This window comes from Schistocerca serialis, chromosome 1, assembly GCF_023864345.2.
Source record: "Schistocerca serialis cubense isolate TAMUIC-IGC-003099 chromosome 1, iqSchSeri2.2, whole genome shotgun sequence".
Taxonomy (NCBI): domain Eukaryota; kingdom Metazoa; phylum Arthropoda; class Insecta; order Orthoptera; family Acrididae; genus Schistocerca; species Schistocerca serialis.
The window spans coordinates 396535313-396559249 of record NC_064638.1 but is presented as its reverse complement, the minus strand read 5'-3'; the positions used below and the strand labels follow the sequence as shown (position 1 = coordinate 396559249).

Sequence of the window (23937 nt, the reverse complement as noted above, 5' to 3'; positions counted from 1 at the left end):
TGTTGACTTTTAGTGATTTCAGTTGTTTCTATATGCCACTGACATTAATATCTGTTTGAATTGTTTCTACAGTGGTGCAAGAATTAAACTGGGGCAATACTGCTGGATTTTCTTTGAGAATGGACAGCAGAATTTCTGCTTTGCTGCCAACAGTTTTTGTTCCTGATTGGTCTATGAGTGTCTGGATACTAACTTTGGTTACCACTAAACAGCCTTTACACACAATCAGAATTCCATTGCGTTTTGCAAGAAATATTTTGGCTGTGGTAGTAACTGAAGGTTTCACACATTGCCCTCTTGACAACCAAACGTATTTCATTCATTGTAAGTAAGGACCCAGTATCACTGCTTGAAACAATTATTGATTATTGCAATAGCTTTTGGAAGATTTCCATTTTCAAGAACGTCTACATTGTCCTGACATACATATAGCACCTGGTGTGACTGTTCTCATTATATTTCACGTGAAATTTTAAAATACTGATTTCATGCCAATTTAGTGCTGTTTTATACAGGTGGCATAATGTTTTGATATAATGTTGTAGATATCTTCTGTAATTTTCGACAGTTCACATCATAGATGCTTTATATTTACATTCACGATTATGTAAATATAAAACATCTATGGTGTTTTACAACTATGTAAAGTAAAACATCTATGGTGTGAACTGTCAAAAAATTGCAGGAAATATTTAAAATATTATATCAAAATATTATAAAACAGTACAAAATTGACATGAAATCAATATTTCAGAATTTCACATGAAATATAATGAGAACAGACACCAGATACAGACACACCAAATGTTATATATATGTCAGGACAATGTAGATGTATTTGAAAATGGAAATCTTCCAAAACAGCTGTTGTAATAATCAATAAATGTTTTAAGAAGTAATACTGGGCCCTTACTTACAATGGCCTTTTGAGACATATGGCTCACTGCAGGCCCCATCATAAAGAAAAAAAAAATATTTGATTCACCTTCTCTCTGTTTATAGCCATATGCTTCATTTTACACCTATTATGCAGTAGTCTCTGGTTCTTAGAAATTTCTTTACAGTGACTGTATGCCATGGAGGTCCCTCCTTCATGAGTTGCTCTACTAGATACAATATATCCAAAAAATTTTAAAACTTGAGCCACAGGTCTTCTACATGCTCCTATCCCAAGCTAAATGTTTCAAGTTCCTCATTGAGATATGACACTATTGCCACTTTATTTAGTTTGCTGAACTTTGTTTTGGTTGCCCTTTGTACTTTATTAATCCTTATTGTTACAACCGCCTCATTATCACTGATACCAACTTCAGTGTGGACCACCACAAAAATAGGTAAGTTCCATTTGTTTCCATAAAATCAACATATTTCCATCATTAATGGGCTTTTGAACTATCTGTTGCTGGTAGTTTTCAGAGAAGGCATCATGCTAGACATCTTGACACATCCATCACTAACACTGTAATTAAAAATATTTATTGTTGGATGCTTAAAGTATCCTCCAACAATTATAGTATCATTGAGGTACTTGCATTCTAGACAGACATTGAGATGGATGCAGATGAGCTAGTGTCTTTGTCATGGAGGGTACATGTTAAGATAGGTATGGGCAGAGACACAGATCCCATGTTTACTTGCTGGTGGCAATAGGCCTGCCCTGGCAGTTCTTACACAGACATCACGTACCTTGGACCTGGCCTTTGCCTTACTCTGTGCTGTTTTCTCTGTTCTTACTTAATTGCTCGCCACACTGTGTTTTCCACCATGCTTGTCCATACACAGTGTCTGGATTCTTGCTCTGCTGTAGATTGAATTCCATGTCCTGCGTTCAGTGCCCCAGTTCAATGTCAAACAACTGTCACCTACTCCAGTTAGATTTTCTGCCAAAAGTTACAGTTTTGTGGCACTGTCATCCATTCGCAGACACAAAAATTGTGATGTAGGGTGTTCTTAAGTATGAGATGGTATTTTTTATAGTGTTAAATTGCACCCAACATGACCCTGGAAATTTTACAATGTCAGGGGGAGCAGCTGCACCTGCAGGAGCAGCAACAAAAGCTGCAGCAGGAGCAGATGAAAGAACTGCTCAAACAGAATCCAGCATTGCTCTCTAATCATGCTATGCTGGTGGTGACCAGACACCCACAGAGAAGCTTTCTCCCATGACGCAGGCTTCAATGAGTCTGCACAAAGGTGGGAGAATTACCTGGACTGGTTCTTGCTACACTGCGAAATGAGGCATATCGTCGATCCACTAAATGAGACTGCCTTGTTTTTGTCCTGCAACATGGGATTGCATGAAATTGTGCAGAATTTGCATCCCTCTACCAAGACTGAGATACTTAACTCTGAGGAACTTTGTCAGTTGCTCAATTAGTATTTTGTCATCAAACCCATTTGGTGGCAACATGGTTACAGTTTACCCAGCACTCCAAGCAGTCATATGCAGTGTGGATCTCCAACCTGCAAGGTCTCCCACACAAATGTAGATTTGAGTGTCCCCCAAAGTGCTATATGATATGCAGAGCCACTAATTATCCAGTTAACAGCTGACCTAGGTGTCCAAACTAGGGTACTGGCTTTGTACGACTCCTCTTTAGCCAAAGTTGTTAAGACTGTTGAGTTGCATGAACTTATAGCAGTGGCAAAGCACATCCCATCTGACAGTTGGGAGCTAGTGAAGTTAGATGTGCATGGTAACCAGCCCTTGGTGCCGTTTGGCATCAGCCAAGCAGCTTTACCTTCCATTGAGCCACTGTGTGTTGACACCATTGACAACTTGTGTGCAGTGGCATGATGGTGCTGCCTGTCTTCACCCACATTGGGCTCAGTGGATATGAGTCAGTTGAAGTATCATAATCCTCGCTTGCATCATTTTTTGTGTTCTCCACATTGCTACCCTTCTGCACTTGTCTCCACTCAATGGGCAAGCTGGCAGTCCTGCCCCAGTTGTCTTTCGGTGTATAACTGACAGGACTATCTGCACATGGATGCCTCGTACAGGTCATGTCACAAAGTAGGCCATTTGGCAACAGGTTGTGAAAGTTGGGGATCATGGGACAGTCATTAGAGACCCCACTGTATTCTCTGGACCTGGAGGCTGTCTCAGATGCCCCACCAGCATAACCCCAGCATATTCTGTTAGCATTGGTACTGGGTGGGTAAATGATTGAATTTCAGGTAGACATGGCAGAAACTGTCGGCCTAATTAACTTAGAAACATACAGGCTCATGGGCTGCCCTGTGTTGCAATGGCACTACATCAAGTTTTGTCTTTTAATAAAGAGTGTATTCCTTTGAGGAACTAATTTCCATCTCTGCAGATTATAAGAATGTGGAATTGTAAATTAGGTTGTCAGTGGTTAATTCCCTGTTGGTGGAAAATATTTTTGGGTTATATTGCTTTCCTGTTTTTGGTTTCCACACAGTTGACAAAGTACATTTAGTGTCTCAGTTGGTCCCCTCTCAAGATTTGGACTCTACTGTAGTCATATGACCAGTGTTTGAGAATACTTTGTGTCAGGCAGAAACTTGTGATGCACATGGCTCCCTTAAACCATTAGCGACACCAAAATTTTGATGCCCCCACCCCATTCTCTTTGTGGTGCATGTCAAGGCCAAGTTGCATCATTGGTAGCACCTCGGCAGTAATTCAGAAGCCAGGAAGCAACTATAAAGAGGTGGTCAATGCACAAGTATCGTGGACTTGTATCCAACTCTTCAGCTGGAGGCGTTGTTGGCAAAATTTTCAGAGGAGTCAATACTTTTCATGGACTGACTTGCTCAAAGCAATGCTACAGTTGCCATTGGACACCACTTCTCATAGTTTCTTAGTTGCCAACACCCTGTTTCCTCCTCACCAGTTTAATTATTTGCCTTTGGGAATTTTGTCTGCGGCAGAAATTTATCAATGATATTTAGAATAGTTGATTTAGCACATTACCTGTTGCATCAGCTCCCTCTAAGAGAGCTAGGTCACAGAATTCATGTGAGAGGAGCCTTTTCCAAATCTGCGCGCAGTTTTTCTACACATTCTAGGGAACAGCTTCATTGGAAACTGGAAAAATGTAACTTTTTCCCCCAAAGGTGCATTTTTTGGGACATGTGCTTCATCCTTAAGGATGAACACACCAAAGCCACCATCAATCTGTGAAAGGCCTAGAACTTGAAGGAGCTCCAGTCCTTTTTGGGCAAGATTTCTTATTATGCTAAGTTCATTTCTCAGGCCCTGCACAATGCCATTCTCTTAACCTTCAGCAACAGAGCATCAAATTTGTGTAGTCTGTCAATGGACTTTTCAGTCCCTCAAGCAATGTTGATGTTCTGCTCAATGTTTGGGTTTCTTTACGGAGGGTAAACTATTAACTCTGGTCACTGATGTGTACCAGTATGGGATTGTTGCAGTCCTGTCACACTGAAACTCGGATGATGCTGAACAGTCCACCACTTATGCATCAAAGACACTTACTGTGGCGCAATGTAACTACCAGCATGCGGAAAAGTTACATGTTTGTTGTGTGAAGTTCCTATTTATTACTAACCACAAGTCCATAATTTCTTATTCTGCCCTCAGTCTAAGCTACCAGGTAGAACTGCTCATCAATGGGCGCTCTTTCCAATGAGTACTGGTATGAGATTCATTAATGACCCACTGTCAAGCATGCATGATTGTGGTTGCCAGCAGGAACCAAACTCGAGTTGAATTGACAGGAGGCTTCATTTTCGCAGTGGACAATACCTCGCATCAGATGTAGCTGGATTTTCCTTTGACAGTGTGGGAGGTCACAGCCACCATGGGCACCGACTATCTTTTCCAAAAAATTGTTTCAGCAATCCAGACAGGATAGAAGAAGTGCCCTCCTTTGCAGCAGTTTCAGTGTGGTGTGTATCTTTTTCTGCTGCAGAATCAGCTCAAAGTTGTTCACGAGATCTTCACGCTTGACACGGTGGAGGAAAGCTGTTCAGTGGTTGGCTCTCCAAGTTGCATCCTCGTGTACACACACGTGCATTGCACTGGGGTATGACTCAAATGAAGACTTTGGTTTGATGGCCAGCAATCGATCACAATACTGAACATCTCACGCAAGCTTGCATTGTCTGTGCACAGGACCAGGCTGCACCACCATGTCAAACATCCTCTTCGCCAGTTCTGGAGCATGCTTGGGACAGAATGCATATAGACTTTGTAGGTCAATTTTTGGAAACACTTGATTGTGGTGGTTCATATGTTGTCAGATTTCCTGTATGCTGCCTGACTATCATCCATGATGCAGACAGCAACTATTTGTATGTTGTCAGTTATTTTTGTTATTGAGTGCACTCCCCAGTAATGGTCAACCAGATTGTGTCATGAGAGTTTGCACATATTTGCATTCACAGTGGTATCCACCATCTGTTTTCTTGCCATTCATCGGACAACATCAGTTAACGGGTGTAGTCTGGTGGAATGATTGCCATGGGTGCCAACCCAAGTCACATGCCCCAGACTGTTGCACCCCACAGTGTCGAGGTGTCACATACCACTTCAATAAATGATGTGTTGCACAATGTTTATAACACTGATGTATCATGATCAGCAAACATGCAATTAATTTCCATTAGTTGGACACATGAATTGTGTGGAGATTTCAGATAATCTGTGCATGACACTAAATGCAGATAGACACAGCATTTCTGCAAGATGGCATGACACTGGCAGTATCGTCACACTCTGCAGACTCTGCTAACCACGTCAACTCATCTCAGTCCATCTCAGCGTCTGATGTTAGGGATACTAAATCCCTCCTCCCTGAAAAGATCACCTAGGGCTGAAAATGGTCTGGCTTCTGCCACGGCCTCACTCGCAGAACCAAACCCCAGCACCAGATTGTCCACTGAAGGAGACAATGCTGATGCAGCTGGCTCTGCAGGACGGTAGAAGATTGCAGAGGCCAGAGTAACGATTGGTCCGCCAGCATCACTTGGGACAAGAACTCGTCCACTGGCAAGTGGGGAAAGGAGAACTCCAGTGGGATTGGCAGCAAGTGGATGTGCTGTCTCATTTGGGGGACTTCCACTGAAACAAATCCATGAATGACCCTGTCATTCGGATGGCTTGGAGGCAGTGGCATTGAGGGTCCAAAAGGTTGTGATGCATCTGATTGGAATGACGATTCACCAGCTACTGACCGATATCCACCACAAACAAATGCAGGTGTTTGCGGCTTACCACTATGCCCAGCAGCCCCTCCCCCTTCAACTGGTCAGTGGAATAGCACCTAATGCTGTCATGGAGGTCACTTGCAGAGTACTGTATGACCCGAGCCATTGACACAGGTGTTTACATGCCAGCAGCAATAGGCATGTCCCAGCAGTTCATATGCAGATATCAATTACCTTGGACCTGGCCTTTGCCTCATGTTGTGCTCTGTTATCCGTGTGTTTAGTTTATTCAGTCACCCTTACTAGTCATATAGCCGTTTTGCTCTTTGCTCATCTATACATGGTGTATGTGCTCTGTTCCTCCTTCATAGACTGACTCTCACGTCAAGTTTCATTCCCTCTTCCTGGGGTTTGTTTGCTGCCAAGCCATCATTGCCTAGTGTAGTCATATTTTGTGCTGACAGTGATGGTTTCACCATGGTGCCACACTTGTGCAGATACACGACTAGTGAAATGAAGTTTTTTCTAAAGTTTTTGGTTACATATGGGGGTGAACTTGTGGTCCATAGAAAGAACCAATTTTAAGTTTATGACCAACCAGATACTGAGTCCTGAAAAAACAATGTTAGATGCAGCTTCAAGTTACATCTCAATGGATTTGAGTTTCTTGTCTGCTGTGACAGATATATCACCTCCATAACCCATCAGCCTATCCTTTCCACATACAGTTAAATTTCCCAGGACCTCATCACTAAATTAATTTTGAGCCTTAATCAGCTTTCCATACTGTGTATTAAGTGAGCTCCACTGCCTTTTCTTTAGTTGCAATTCAAACTCAGGCGCTTTGTTGTGAGTATTTTGACAGTGAATCACTGGCATTTTACACCATTCACCTCTAAATTATATTTGCTTGGTTCTTATACTGAGACTACTGGTTGTCTTACAGCTATCATCATTTCAACTGGCTGGAGAGTTGCCTAATCTAAGAAACACTTCTCTGCACCCCGCAAACAGTCAGCTAACCAGGTAACAGCCTCTGATATGTAGTGCACACCTGACCCATTTAGGATCAGAAACCTTTCTTTTGTTGACAAAAATGAGAGATGCTTTTAATAGCAGACACTTGTAACAGTCATTTCTTAGAAGAAGTAACTCAAAAGATTCATGCAATCACTTCACAAGATAAGCCAATTTAGAATGTAAATAAATCAGTGCCTTATCTTCACAACCAAAACAGTTTATACGGTCTATTATTATTTCAACTTTTGTCAACATTCTCAAAAATTTTAGAAAAAGTAATGTACAGGCAGCTTCTCAACCATCCGACCACAAATAACATATTATCAAGAACACAGTTTGGATTTCTGAATGTTTCTGATATCGAGAAGGCTATTTACACCTACAGTGAAAATGTACTTAATTCATTAAATAACAAATTACAAGCAGCAGGTATTTTCTGTGATTTGTCAAAGGCATTTGACTGTGTGAACCACAACATCCTATTAAATAAATTAGAATTCTATGGTGTTATGGGCAGTGCTGCAAAATGGTTCAAGTCATACCTTGCTAAAAGGAAACAAAGGGTGTCAGTGCATGGGACTAGTTAATTAAGTCATCAGTCATCATCAGAATTGGAAGAAATTACATGTGGTGTCCCACAAGGATCCATCTCAGGGCCATTGCTTTTTCTTGTGTACATAATGATCTCTCATCAGTTACACTGCCAGAAGCAGAGTTCGTTTTGTTTTCAGATGACACAAGTATTGCAATAAATAGTATGTTGAGTGTAGTTTTAGAAAGATCTGCTAATGATATTTTCATGGATATTAATAAATGGTTTAAAGCCAACTCGCTGACATTAAACTTCGAAAAGACTCACTATATGCAATTCAGAACCTCTAAGAGGTTTCCACCCAGCATATGCATAAAGTATGAAGGAGAGCAGACAGAAGAAGTTGACAATCTTAAATTCCTGGGATTACAACTTGATAATAAATTCAGTTTGGAGGAGCACACCACAGAACTGCAGAAACACCTTAACAAATCTGTATTTGCAATTCGAGTGTTAGCTGACATAGGCGACATAAAAATGAAAACGCTTGCATACTTTGCCTACTTTCATTCCATAATGTCATGTGGTATAATATTTTGGGGTAACTCTTCAAGTCAAACAAACGTTTTCAGAGTCCAAAAGCATGTAACATGTATTATTTGTGGAGTAAATTCATGGACGTCCTGTAGAAACCTCTTCAAAGAACTGGGTATACTAACTACTGTTTCTCAGTATATTTACTCCTTAATGAAATTTGTCCTAAATAATATATCTCTTTTTCCAACAAACAGCTCAGTTCATACATACAATACCAGGAACAGAAATGATCTGCACAAGGACTTAAAAGCACTTACTTTAGATCAAAAAGGGGTCCCCTACTCAGGAACAATCATCTTCAATAATTTGCCAGCAAACACAAAAAATTTAGTTACAAATAAAGATCAGTTTAAAAGGAGCCTGAAAGACTTCTACTCCAGTGACGAATTTTTTAATAGAAACAAACGATGTATTGTATATATTCATACTATTAGTATTGTTATTTCAGCTTTTTTTTTTTTTTTTTTTTTTTTTTTTTAAAAAGAAAGGACATGTTCCACATCCATGAAGATCTCCTCAGCACGGACCTATGGAATGAAAAACCATTCTAATCTATCTAATCTCTAATCATTAAATATTAAATTGGAATGAAACTCACAGGCTTCTAGGGGAATATAAAAATTTAGTTGCACAGATTATACTTAAACAAACTGTCACTCACTGTCATTTAATGCCTCAGTACACCCAGTTTCAGCCTTATCATGAAACACTGTCGTGTCTTAGGCCACAGATTTAAGACCTCACTCAATAAATTGTACCATTTTCTTTCCCTTTTACCTATGAAAGAAAATCTACTGACAGACTTATTGTAGTGTAGCACATTTATTTTATGGGGATGGTCTTGCATCTGGCTTCTTCTCCATTCCTTCATATTCAGATTTTTTAATGCTACTTCCTGTAAGGTAACTCACAACAGCCTATACATGTTGACTAATTAGTGAATTTTTCTCCAGATTTCCAATCAATTCCACTTCAGTTCCTTTATCATGACAGTGATACTACCGAACTGTTAAATATTTTCCTGGACAAATTCTTTTGTGCCTTCCAGGCCTAAGATCAGAAATGATTGGTGTGGGTTCCATATGGAACTGAAACAATGCAGATGGGGCCTTACCAAGTAGTAGTTTGGCTCTTGCTTCCCCATCCTGGAACAGCCCTTAAGATTCTCATTACTTACAGGAGCATTCTGTTTACCTTGTGAAGTACCCCTCTCACATGAAGAGCCCAATGCAACTTGCAGCCGAATGTCACTCCTCGATACATCTGTCCAAAAAGTTCTGAGACTAGATTAATAAAAAAACAGAGGCAAGTTAAGAACACAGTTTTTAATGTTTCAGATGTTCTACATACACTCTCCCCAATCAAGTCAAATGCACAGAATATTCGTACAAACATATGAAACTGTCAGGCAAGTCCTTCTGTGAGATGTTGTTCAACTTGTGAAACACAATGGCCAGAGACAGTAGTCATGTTTGTACGAGTTGCGCTTGCATGAATGTGCGTATTTTTTATTTCAAAAGGCTTTTTACCAAAAGCTTAAATGTATAGCAGTGTTGTTGCGCCTTTCTTCAACTCAGCATCACCTCTATATGGTGAGTAGCAATTTATCCTTTTCATTATCCCATCCTGGATGTTCCATTGTTTGACATTGGCTTGAATGTCAGTTATGTCATCAAAGCATTGAGCATTAATGTGAACGTCTGTGCACTGTCATTTCGAGGTAAATTTTTATAGATAACACCAAGTCTCATCACCTGTGGTCATTTTTTTCCAGAAAAGAATTGTCCCTCTTTTGCATTTTAGTCAAGTTGCAGTAGGCATCCACATGTCATCATTTTTGTTTGGGAGTTGTGTCATGCTGGACAAACTTTGCGCATCCTTATCCCTTCTTCAAAACATTCTGGAGAATTTCTTGAACACTTCATTTAGAGATCAATTTGTGACACAACAATGTTTACACATTATGGATGCATGTCAACTAATTAACACTGCCTGATCACAACTGACTTGATGAATGTACATCTGTTGTTTATAGTTGGTAGTTCAAGTTTCCCCCATAATTACTGGGCTGATTTTGCTTATAAACCAAAAATAAAATCAGTCTTGGAACTTTTTTTTATGGACAGTGTATACTCTAATGTTGACCTTGATTTTCTGTAGCAGAGACTGACCAACTTGCTGTTGCTTACTACATTGACACTCATCCCATTTGTGTGTGCCCATCTCTATTGTTGCAAGATCATCCTGCAAAATCTCACAATCTCATAAATGCCTAATTCTCTAACATATTATCAGGTCATCTTGTAAAAAACTCTTTAGACAAAAGCTTGACCTACTGACAGTGGCTTTATAGTACATTTATTTCTTCCTTAAGCTTGTGATCACCACTTCTGAGTTCAAAAACAAAAGTACTTTTTAGTAATAATGCACAAAATGTATCAGAAATAACAAATGATGCTAATTATCCTTTACTCAAATTTAACATGGCGAGTATAGGAACAAAGCATGCATATGTAAATATTTTGGTCCATTTACCCATTAAATATATTTTTTCTGGAATTAAATTCATTTATCAGGTCCTCAGGAATAGGATTCTACAGGAAAGCTATGTATATGGCCAGCATGTAGCTATAGATGCACTTGGAAAATGTAATGTATATGATTTATTGGTTAAGTAATCTTCATCACACACTGAGATAGTCCACAGAGTCTACATAATAATGAACTGTCATGCACATGATCCATGGAACGAACAACAAACCAAACTAATCTACCAACTTGGGATGTGACAATGTCTTGAATACTTGCAGAGTTAAGCATTTCTACGTCTTGATCTAATGCAACAAACTGAGTATGTTATCTGCAACTTCCATTTTCTCATGTGAAAGAAATGTAACTCATCTGTCAGACTATCCTTTACAATGAATGTCTGTTATTTTGTGGCAGTTACCTATGTAAAAGCAGCTGTCGAAAACCCAGTAACACTTTCAATTGCTTTGGCTTCCTCTGCACTTGTCATTGGTTTATAAGAGAAAAACTCCATACTGAAGGTTGCTGTCCCAGAAGTAATCGTTCTGAGATCTGTTGCATAGCCAAGCAGTTCGGAAAGTGGTACACAGCTAACCACCACCTTAAAATAAAAATACAAAATTACATAAAGCAGTTGTATTCTATTAAAACCCTTAAAATACCTTATTATTTTCCGAGTATGACTTATGACTTCAAACTTGCACGACTCCACACACGCGTGCTCACGCACACGTGCTCTCTCTCTCTCTCTCTCTCTCTCTCTCTCTCTCTCTCTCTCTCTCTCTCTCTCTCACACACACACACACACACACACACACACACACACACACACACAGCTAACAGTATGCACATGTTGCACTTGGGGATACAGGACAGGTGTATTTTTGGGAGCGGGAGAGGGATAGAGGGACAATGAAATGATTGGAATGATTGTATGGCATTGCTGGCCATACGACCATTTCATTTTCATTTTGTCCATCTCCCACTCCCAGAAATACACCAACTGCTGATAACAGTGTGGAATGAGGTCCAATTAAATACACGGAAAGATGAAGCATGAGGTAGCTGGTGTAGGAAAACACTGGGAAAATGCAAAGATTGGTCTTAAAGATTGCACTGTTTACAGAATGGGAGTATTGTCTTATCTACATACAAAAGTGGACTTTATCAAAATTATTGTGAACAAATGAAAGCAGCACATATGCCATTGAAAAATGTTTGCAATTGAATTCGTTTCCTTGGTTTCATAGTGACAACCAACATCAGTGTGAGGAAAGAATAACTCTAGAAGACACCTAACTTGATGTTGACCAATCCATAACTATAGTTATCAACAAACAGTTTGTCTTTCAGTGGTCCATTATATTTTTTGTGAAATTTCTGTCTTTTTGCTGACACTGATGTCTTCCCAGACACTCTGAGACACAAGTGTGGGGCAGTGAAAGAATGGCATTTTTTGTAGTTGAGTCATGTCACATGTAGTTTGGTTTCTCAGCTTTCACAAGTCTCCAGACTTATTTTGTCAATCAGAAGCTGGTCCTTCATTCACCTCCATGTATTTTTGAATTCTGTCAACAATTATATTTAAGCGAGCTTTGCTTTTGAATGATTTCTACAACAGAGTGATCGCTCCACTACGCACTATGTGTTCACTGCAATTATACTTTCCCACAACTTGAACATAGTATTGCCCATTTTGCTGTTTTGCTGCATCTTGTATTGGGACTTAAGTTGGTTTACCTATATGGGTATATGTTTTATTTTTCTCTGTTTATTTTTATCCATTACTCGCTTTTGTAATTTACAGCAAAGATTAAAAAGCAATATACACACAGCAATTAAGCCTGTGTAGATAGCAAGAAAAATGAAGAGCATTAATTTTCTTATGTTTTGTAAAAGCTCTCATCAGATATTCCATTGATCTTGTACTGTCTGTCTTTATCTGTCTATGATAGCGAGATGGCGTGGATTTCTGTTCAGTTCACTAATAGTGTGAAATATTTTAATTGTTATAGTTCAAAGTCAATGTCACTTATTGGTTCCTTATTTCACCTGATCTGTCTAACTCTGTCACTGGTACCTGTAAAACTTCAGGGAACAATAAATTTAAGCAGAGCAAACTGGGCACCATAATATTGTCTTTTAAGAAGTGGAGGAGGTAAATGACTTCAAGGCTTGCACAACAATCAACTAATAATACAATATTATATGTCACAGATTTTACATGTATACGAAAAATCATGAGCCTGACTGTCTGGAGTGTGTGTTGCTGTGTGTAAATTAGCTGAGACACTCACTCCCAAGTGGACTCACTATTGTTGTACCACTTGTGCGACGCCAGAAAGTTTCCATCGTAATTACTGTTTTTAAAATTATTAATTAGTCAGAGAACTAGTGACCATTCCCTGGTCAGTCCAGATAGATTAAACAGGTGCAACAATTAAGTGATGTAAAACATATTGCGTAACATTCTATTGCCTTTTTATTTACTTTGTTTCATGATTGGAATAACAATGTGAAGAGGAAACCAAGGGAAAACACCACACGATATGCATAAGTTACAACTGATTAGCCAGAGGAATTGTACCAGCAACATTTAAGAAGATTGTCCATCAGGTAGGAAAGAACTCCAACTTATAGCTTGCATGGCTGCACTAGGTAAAGCCTCGATCAAAAGTAATACGAGTTCCTTAACCTACCCAATCAAATTTCTGAAGCATTTTTTAAAAAAAGCATTAGAGATTTGAGTTAAAATTATTCTGATTTTTGGAATGTTGATACATAAACTGTAATCAGCATCAATTAGCTGCAATAATGGTGTAGAGTACCTCATGTACTGATCAGGAAAATTCTCACAATCAATTTTAAGATTAAAATTCAGTTTCATTTCACATTTATTATCTTAAAAAAAGATTTGCAAAATGGAACCAGTTAAAAAGGTTGTGCCAACTATGAAAATAGTGTAGAGATTCAAAATGTCACCACAGTTGGTGCGACGACAAATGATAGTGGCACCAAAAATATCAATCATATTGATGAGATCCGAGAACATTACTCAAATTCAATTTATGCTGCTGATAATAATGTCTTACCTTATGATGCTACCAGGCTCACTATAGACAAGACTAATCCCCAAATCTCACAAAGAACCATTTTGTCGTACAAAGCCTGTGAAAGACACACTAGTGCAGAATCAATAAATTTCAATTTCTCCATGTCAAGAAAATTTGTTTCAAATTTGATGGAACAAGACACAATAGGTACACAAGGTGCTAATGTGTCATCAAGGCTTTCAATGCAGGACATATATAAAGGCCTCACTGACCTGATGAAGAATGTATTTAACAATTTTTCTACATAACAAACTAAAAAACTTGACAAAAAATTTTGTGATTTTAAAAATGAACAAAAGCAAACATTTATGGTTTTCCTAACATAGAGGTTCAATAACTCAAGTCAAAATCCACACAATGGCCTTTCTAATGATTCAACAAGCAAACTTGCAGATATGGGGAAGAAATCAAAGGTGGAATTATTCACTGATTTGTCTAAGGAGATAAACAACATAGATCAAAAAGTGGCATCTATAGATGAGGTGCAAGAGAAAATGGCATGTAAACTAAAGATTGTGAGTGATGTGCAGACTCAGATATACAGGCTCAGTAAGAAATTTGCTAAACTTTAGAGTTAGGTTAATGAGTTGCAATCTTTATATAAAGATTTATTGCAAGAAGTACAGGAGCTGTCAGTAAAATAGAGCAGTTTAGATTAAGGCACTACGTTCATAAAGAAAGCACATGAAAAAATCGAAAAGGAGGTAAAGAATTTAAAGGACAGAGCCAAAGTGCAAATGCCTAGATAAGGGTACAAACCTTGCACAGAAGGCCATACAACAGCATAAGATTTATGTTGAAGCAGTTGAAGAGGTAGTCAAGAAAACAGAAAACAAATTGTCTGCTAGGACTGAGCTAACCTTAAAGGCAGCAGAAGAGAAGTTGCAGAGCAGTCTAACTAATGTTGCAAATGTCACAAGACAGATTCCAATAGCAGGCACCCAGGTGCAGTTGGACAGGACAGATAGCAGTAATACTTATCGACCATTTGTTACCAACACTTTAAATGGAGGAGAAAGGAATTATAAAATGTAACAGGCATCGCCAATGTCAATATCGGTTGCACAAATATATCCAAGAGTCTAATCAGAGGCATTTGAGCAGTGCCACATAGGCAACATGACAATGCTGCACGTTTGTCTACTTTATTAGCAGACGAGGGTCTGCTCCGTCATTGTCAATTTCCGATTTTTTCAACAGGGAGTAAGAGAATGAACCCCACAATGTTTATCAGAGCTTTTTGCAATGTGTTACGCTGCAACTGGAAAGAAGCACAGAAGATCTAGTTTGTTGTGGGGTATACACATGGTGATGTTTTATTGTGAGCAAAAGATATGGCTGGGAGAAGCCATACCTATGAGCAATTTGAACCAGCTTTCTTGGGCAAATATTGGTCCACAGCCAACCAATAGAGGCTGCATCGAGAGGTTTTCAGCCCATCACCATTCAGTAGTAAACATGAGGGACTGAGGGAGTATTTTTAAAAATACTTGTACAAAACCAGGTATTGGACAAACCCAGTTTTCCATGTGGACATACTGAAAATACTGAAAAGTCACCTGTCCCTGCCAATATCAGGGATACGCTGATCACTATATTTGAAAATGATACCGAGTATTTCTTATCTGTACTTGACTTGATCGAACTAATATATGACAAGGAGCTGTCGCAATCACAAAACATTAATAAGCAGTGTGTGCCTCTGAAAAATATTCAACAGGAAAATGGCAACAGTGACAACATGCAGCATGGTTGGCACTTATATGTCCCATACAACAACAATAATATGGTAACAGAGGAAACAAAAAGTCCAAATGAGGTTTCAAAGGAAATCACAAACAGAATTACAACAGACTGGTTTATACTAAACAGAGGGGCTGCTGATGCCAGCCAGAGACTGCAGTAATATTTGTGAGAGGTGTGTGTGTGTGTGTGTGTGTGTGTGTGTGTGTGTGTGTGTGTGTGTGTGTGTTTTCAATCTTTGATGAAGGCCTTGTTGGCTGAAAGCTCATTTCCCGACAGTTTTTTCTTGTTGTGCCTACCTGTGAATCAGTATCTCTGCTATAGGGTGCGTAGCAACTATACTTTTCATAATATTCCATCCTGGATTTTCAATTGTTTAAAAGGAGATAAGTTGACAAATGGAAAAAACCATTGCTCTAGATACCTACAGCAGAGAAAAAAAAGTAAACCAGCCTTTGATTAATCTGCTGGAAAAGGCTGAATAGAGGAAAAAGTCATATGAGAAAAGATTAGGCACACTGTACAGTTTCAAGTAGGATAAGATGTATTACTACAGACGCACCCTACATCTACAAAATATGGGAAGCTCAATCGTAAATGGCAGCTTTTGAACACTGGGCCATTTGTAGTTACTGAAATTTCACATCCAGTTGCATACAGATCACCCTGCCCTAATAGTGGAAAGGACAAGGGATTTTATCCACACAAAGATTGAAGAGAATTTGTACACTAAAAGGACTGGACAAAGATGAAACCTCACTTGAAGCACTGTACAACAACAACTGAAATATTTCAATATAATAGGTATATAACAATTGCTTGCTTAGTTTTAAGAGAAAATTTTCATTTTATTTATTTATATGTTCTAATGGAAGCTAGGTAAGTGAAAGTAATTCAAGATTCTGTTTAATGTTGAAAGGCTATAAGAAGTCTGAAAATCAAGCACAATCGCAATGGTGCCAATTCATTCCACAATACGTACATTTTCCAAAGACAACATGACAATGCACTTGAGATGTAAATGTGTGAAGTAACATTACGAGAGAGAGAGAATGCACAGGTGTAGTAGGAGCTAACACATAGGTCAACAACCTCAGTGCATATGCAGAAATAGTTCAGTCCAACACACCATTTAGCATGCCGAATGCAATGCAAACTTGGCATCAAATAAGCTATATTCTGGAGGTTTTAATATAAGTTAATTACTATAAAAATGAAGGAGTCTACACTATAAGGATCAAACTAATACAGTAAGCAGGTTTAAAATAAAAGAAAATTTACAGAAGAAGAAAGAATGACTTACTACAGAAAGCAATTTACACACTGCACTGCTATTTACGGTGTACACAAATTTACATGGTAGTTATATACACAATGAATAAAATATTATAAGGAAAGTATCTACAAACAATGAAAGAAAGAATAATTGAAGGACTATGGTCACATTACAAACAAAGTAAGAAAGATAATGAGGTTGTGTCCATCTACAACACCATTTATTAATTGCAGGTGTAATCATAGAATGAATATGGAAGGACTGGAAAAGGTAAGTGGAAATGACAGGAACACACTGAATATCTGTGCTTTTATAAAAGGAGGATTGGTTTTGAGAATTAAAAAGCTGTTGATGAATTTACACATACATGTACATAAACTAAAATGATATGTGTAAGAGGAGAAAAATGATACATTAGTTAGCCACAGAGCAACTACGTTCTTAGCTTATAAGTTATTATTAAGATGTGTGTATGAATGTGACAATGGAAATGAGTGATTACACTACATAGAATGTTGTTAAATGAAATTTAGGTCTAGCACTACCATGGCAAAAAGGTATCAGGTCACAGATTATAAAGCACAAGCTATTGAGATGAATGCCAAATATGACTATTTATGATGTAGTTACATGGGATCATGACTTGACTGAACATTCTTCTACAACATTTTCTTGACACAAATTTCATAGTGACATATTTAAGTATATTATATGCACAAGGATGCTATCCTGAAGATATTGAATTACACTCAGTACAGATACTTTCAAACAAGTAATACTGATAACTTATATGACACTTCAGTGTCAGAATTCTGCAATTAGTTCAGCAAACACTAAGTAAGTAGTTTCACAAAGATACGAAGAAGTGTGCACAAAGAGTCTACTCAATTATTCTACGGAGTGTAGATGATGGATTTTGGCAGCAGAGAAAAAAATGCTTCTTTCAATTCCCTGTCACTTTCCCTTTTAGATCAGTAGAGGCTTTTCTAGTAGACTTGAGAGAGGCAAGGCTAAGCTTAGTTATGTTTGCTTGTGTTAGTTAATGTGTAATGAAGATTTCTTCTCTTTTGTTAGCAATCTCGGTTTACGGGAGCGTGAGTCAGACAAAATGTGAGGACAGTGGTTTATGCATATCATAAAACTGTAAAAATGTATATTGTCCTTTCAGCCTTAAACTGGGGGGGGGGGGGGAATTTAATTGTTATTTTATGTAAGTTAATACTATTCACTGAACTCAAAAATTAAAAGAGTTACCTGCTCATGACACACCTGTAAGAGACAAACAGCCTTTGAATGGGCAAAGAAAATATCAAGTATTGTGTATTTAAAGTGTCATAAGATGTTGTTATATGGGTCCTAATGGTGAAAGTAAAATCTTAAAGGACATATGGTGGTACTGCAATGTTGTTCCTGCACAAGTTATAAATATTTAATGAACCTAGATGTGAATACGCATAAATTGTACCATATATGTACTCGATATGATAGTAACATGTAGATATATGCGTATGTATGCTTAGATTAAATCATATCATATTAAACTGGAAAGCATATTTTGAATATGTTATATGAAACCATTTATGTATTGACAAATCAGACATCAAGAGTTACTTTTCATTTATCAAATGCTTGGCACATGCCATAAAAAAAGGTTACATTTATATATGTTTGCAATAGTGAGTGAAGGTGCAGCTGCTTACAATAACCCAAACACTTTCAGTTCATTTCTAGCAGCAAGGGATGCTAGACTTTGCTATGAGGGACCATATAAGGTGACAAAATTTATGGACTTCTCTCAAGTTTGATGAGATCTTTCACGTGATGCTGAATGTATGGGTTCACCTTGGACATTGACATATGTGATGCACAATGTGGTTCCAGTACCATAGGTTGGAAATGATGAGCCTTTCTCTTGCAGCACTGGAAACTCTCAGTCATGCACTCACCTACGCATACTATCCTATGGAGCAGCTCTATGGACAGCTTGATGGCATGAAATTCATCATTATCTAAAAACTGTGAAAACAAACTGTACTGTCCAGCCATGTTACACCAATGAGGTATGCATGAAATAAACATTGCTTAACGTATGTGAATTTAGACCTGCAAGAGGCATGTAGTGGTTACTCCACAATACTAGAGCCACAGAGTCTAACTTTAAACATGCCCTTTGTCATGGTATGGACTTGGAAAATTAAACTTTCAGAATACGTAAATAAAACTGTCAAATAAGAGAAAGCTGACACATCTAGGGCATACATTAAAATAAGTTTGGCCATCAATAAAGGTATTTTAAATCCCTGTCATGCCAAAGATACAATATAAGTTATAACTGAAAATAAATTTTAATATGTTATGATTGTATGTAGAAAGGGCACCACTACTGCATAATGTTGTCTGGCAATCATAGACCATGCCAGTATAGAGCAGGGGGACAGTTATATTCGGACTTATGCTGGTCTACCTATATGGGTATATGTTTTATTTTTCTCTGTTTATTATTATCCATTAATCAGCCTATGTAGGTTATGGCAAAGATTACAATGCAGTATGCCCACAGCAATCAAGCCTATGGAGATAGCAAGAAAAATGAAGAACATTAATTTTCTTATGTTTTGTAAAAACTCCTATCGGTTGTTTCATTAATGTTGTACTGTCTGTCTTTACCCATCCATGATAGAGGATGTGGATTTCTGTTTAGTTCACTAATAGAGTGAAATATATTAATTCATATGGTACACAGTCAATGTCACTTGTTAGTTCCTTATTTCACCTGACCTATCTATCTGTGTCACCGGTACCCGTAATCCTTTGGAGAAGTAGGAAATTTAAGCAGAGCAAGCTGGACACTGTAACATTGCCTTTAAAGAAGAAGAGGAGGTGAATGACTTCAAGGTTCACACAACTTCCAATAAATAATACATTATTATATGTTACAAATTTTTAATGTATACAAAAAAATCATAAGCCTGACTGCCTTGAGTGTGCATCACTATGCTAAACTAGTTGAGACGCACACTCCCAAGTGATTTCACTATTGCTGTATCTTTTATGCAACACCAGAAAATTTTTATTATAATTATTATTTTTAAAATTGTTAATTAATTAGTGGAACCCACCTGTATTAATAAAGTTCTCACAGTTGCTGTTTATTACACATCAATGATGAGCAGCCTAGCTAGAATATCAATAAAAAATCTACTCACCAAGCGGCAACAGAATACACACATAAAAGGAGATTATAATTAGGCAAGCTTTCAGAGTCAGTGGCTCCTTTTTCAGGCAGAAAGAGAAGGAAGAGGGGTGAAGTTAAATACTGGAGAGGTCTAGGGAAAGGGGTAGATTTTGGGAAAGTCGCCCAGAACCGTGGGTCAGGGGAGACTTCCTGCACAGGATGAGAAGGAAAGACTCTGTGTCTGGGAGTCTTTCCCGAAATCTACCCCTTTTTGTAGGCTTCCCCAGTCCTTTCCTTTCACCCTTATTCCTTCTCAATAACCCTTCTGCCTGAAGTCTTGCCTAATTATAACCTCCTGTTTGTGAATTGCCTTTATTCCTCACTGTTGATGACTCATACAGCTTATACTTTGTGCATATACTCCACTCTGTGAGAATTTTGGGTAAACAGTACTTGTACGTATGTGTGAGAGCCCAAATAAAATGTAGTTCTGTGCAACCACATCATCATTTTCTAGCAAATCATTGATGTTTCCTGTTTACAGTTTACTGAACAGATTTGCCATTTCCACTTGAGGCTGGTCAGGTATTTGAGCATAATCCATACTGTTGATCACTGCCAGGAGATATCCAATCCTTAACTTTTTTGTAATCAGTTCAGGTGTTACCTTCAGCTGTTAATTTCATTCTTACAAAATTTCTTCTCCAAATTTTTACTTAATCTATCAGATTTGTTATAAACCTTTTCATTTTTCCAGATATCTCTCCAGAATTTGGTTGCTGTCTTTTTTCTGGTTTTCCAACTTTCGTGTTTATTTGCTGCTTCAAGTTATTACACTACATCTGCACCCTGATGTCTTGCAGCATCTGCTAATGGTGTTGATTGAACATCTCCATGATGCTCTCATCTACACCTACCTCTATGCTCTGCCGACGACAATGAGGTGCATGGCAGAGGATACATCCCATTGTACCAGTTATTAGTGTTTCTTCCTGTTCCATTCACTTATGGAGCATGGGAGGAATGATTGTTTGAATGTCTCTGTGCATGCAGTAATTATACTAATCTTATCATCAAAATCTTTGTGTGAACAATAGGTAGGAGGTTGTAGTATATTCCTAGAGTTATCATTACAAGCCGATTCTTGAAACTTTGTTAATAGACTTTCTTGGGATAGTTTACATCTGTTTTCAAGAGTCTGCCATTTCAGTATTCCTGCGACACTTTACTACAGATTAGACAAGCCTGTGACTATTCATGATGCCCTTCTCTGTATAGTTCAATATCCCTATCTGGTACAGGTCCCACACACTTGAGCAACATTCTAGGATGTGTCTCACAAGTAAGCAATCTCTTTAGTAGACTGATTGCACTTCCCCACTATTCTACCAATAAACTGAAGTTTACCTCCTGCTTTACCCACAACTGAATCTATGTGATCATTCCATTTCATATCCTCACAATGGGTTACACCCAGGTATTTGTAAGAGTTGGCCTATTCCACCAGTGACTCACTGAAATTATAGACATAAGATATTATATTTTTTCATTTTGTGAACAACAACAACAACAACAACAACTACTACTACTACTACTACTACTACTACTACAACTATTAGGAAATAGTTAACTCACAAAGCTATATAATCATGACAAATTTGCACATGTGACAAGTACATCACTAATCGCAATATTTATGTACTACAGTTCCTCATAGAACTTTACATGAAATAAATGTCTTGTTATGGAAATCTTCAAGCTGCTGATATCATAATTGCATCCTGTGTTTGTCTATTGGTGCTGTTCAAAGAAGGAGAAAGAGTGAACAAAAGGAGTAGGAGCAGACAAAGGAGCAGCACTATGAACAACAGAAACAGATGGTATTGTTTAAAGAAACTCAAATTTTGAGTAATTTTAACAAAATTAATATAACTAACGTACACATCAGACAGCCGAAGTGAGTTTAACGTGAAATCAGCACCTCAACTTCACTAAAAGAAGGGACCAGTTGATAGAATATGTTTTGAGGCATCAGTGAGAGGTCAGTGTGTGTGTGTGTGTGTGTGTGTGTGTGTGTGTTTGAGGGAGGGAGGGAGGCAGGGTGGTGGAGAGAAGAGAGAGAGAGAGAGAGAGAGAGAGAGAGAGAGAGAGAGAGAGAGATTTATAGCTGAGAAAGTGAACTCTAGTATGATCGTAACAGCAGGAGAGAAGTTTGAGCACCCAGTCATCAGATGAAACCTACCAATTCATAATCATAAACTGGCAGTGAAGATAAAACAGATGTGTCAATTCCTTAACAACAACTCAGCAGGATTTTTAAGATCCAAGAAGATATTAACAATACAAATTTAATGAAATCATCTCATAATAAAGTATTTGCATCTGTTCAAAACTCTCGTTTAATTTCTGAAAAGAACATTATCAAATTCAAAGGTTTACCAAGTCACATATATTAAGTCACTGTCCATGGTTCCATCTGATATGTTACTGAAACATTTCTCTCCTGCAGCTGAACTGTCCTATTATCGATTTGTAATTACTCTATTCAAACCCCTGTCTTCAATTTCTTGCGTTAATGGCCTCCTCCGTGAAAGATCAGCTAGAATTACTGACATAAATTCATTTGTTGTTACAACTTCCACCTTCATAACAGGTTCAAGTAAAATAGTAACAGATTCTGTCAACATCTGAAACACAAGAAAAAGAAACAAAATAATGAACAGAAAATGTGATATAAATATTTAGTCAATATAACATATAAATTTTGTGTGCATCAGGATGGAATAAATTCTTCTAACCTTTTTGATGCACTGAGTCATGGCTGCAGACACAAAAGTTTCAGATGTCCCTTTTCCAATTTCAATCCAGTGCAATATGATATGGACATTGATGACCTAAATAAAAATTGCAGAATGTATTAAACTATAGCAGAACAATGGGAAAGTAAACATATAAGCTTGGATAAACATATAAGCTTGGATACACATTTCAGCTTTCATGACACAAACTCTAACACACACACACACACACACACACACACACACACACACACACAAAAACCACAGTGTTTAAAAAACTAAAAACAGTGAAGATAAGAGATGAATTAGTTGTTGATTTATAGCAACAGGAAGTGCGGCTAGAAGAAAAAATATAAGGGTTATTCGCAATTAGTTCCTCAATAATATCTCCACTGAGATACAATCAACTATCAGAGTTCTTGAACTTGCATCTTATTTTTGGATTAAGATGTCTATGTTAGACTATTTTTATTGTTTATTCAGACAGATGATCCAGTGTGGGAGCTGACACACTATTGTTGCCAGACTATGCTAGCAGACAGAGCATAAACACTTAGTGTTTATAAAACCAAGGAATTCATCATCTGATGCAGAATATGCCATCAGCTGCCAGATAAGATCTCACAGACAAAGACGAAACCAGAATTAAAATAGCTGGGATACATATAAATAAACTTAGACAAGCAGATGATACCTTGCTGATGGCAGAAGGTGAAGAAGAGTTAGAGATCCTCTTACAGATGATGAAAGAAGGAAGTGTAAAGGCTGGTATAATGTTGAATGCCAAGAAATTGAAAAATATGGCAACTACACCTATCACCTCGTGGCAAAAAGGAGGAGCAAAAATGGAGGTAATTTCTGTGTTCAATTTCTTGCTCTTAGAGTTCTGCTGATGGTAACTGTAGCTGCAAAATCAAGAGCTGCTTGTTACTTGGTAGAAAGGCAATGTCAAACTTTGACAATGTTTTAAGGAGTAGAAGCACAACAACAAAGAGCTGTATAATAAGGGTCAT

The 23937-nt window shown here is 37.9% G+C and overlaps 1 protein-coding gene across 5 annotated transcripts in view; it reads right to left on the bottom strand.

The window, feature by feature from the left end:
• Positions 1-23937, bottom strand: part of LOC126471512 (ribosome-releasing factor 2, mitochondrial) — a 239993-nt gene that overhangs the window by 5377 nt on the left and 210679 nt on the right. For 4 of the 5 annotated variants that reach the window (XM_050099755.1, XM_050099761.1, XM_050099747.1 and 1 more), the window contains 3 exons: positions 22925-23020; positions 22667-22813; positions 10939-11420 (listed from right to left, as the gene is read on the bottom strand). In XM_050099755.1, coding sequence (XP_049955712.1) covers positions 11241-11420; positions 22667-22813; positions 22925-23020 — 423 coding nt within the window. In that variant the 3' untranslated portion in view covers positions 10939-11240. Of the gene's footprint in view, positions 1-10938; positions 11421-22666; positions 22814-22924; positions 23021-23937 lie in introns of those variants that run through there. The other variant, XM_050099734.1, reaches the window with a different exon arrangement.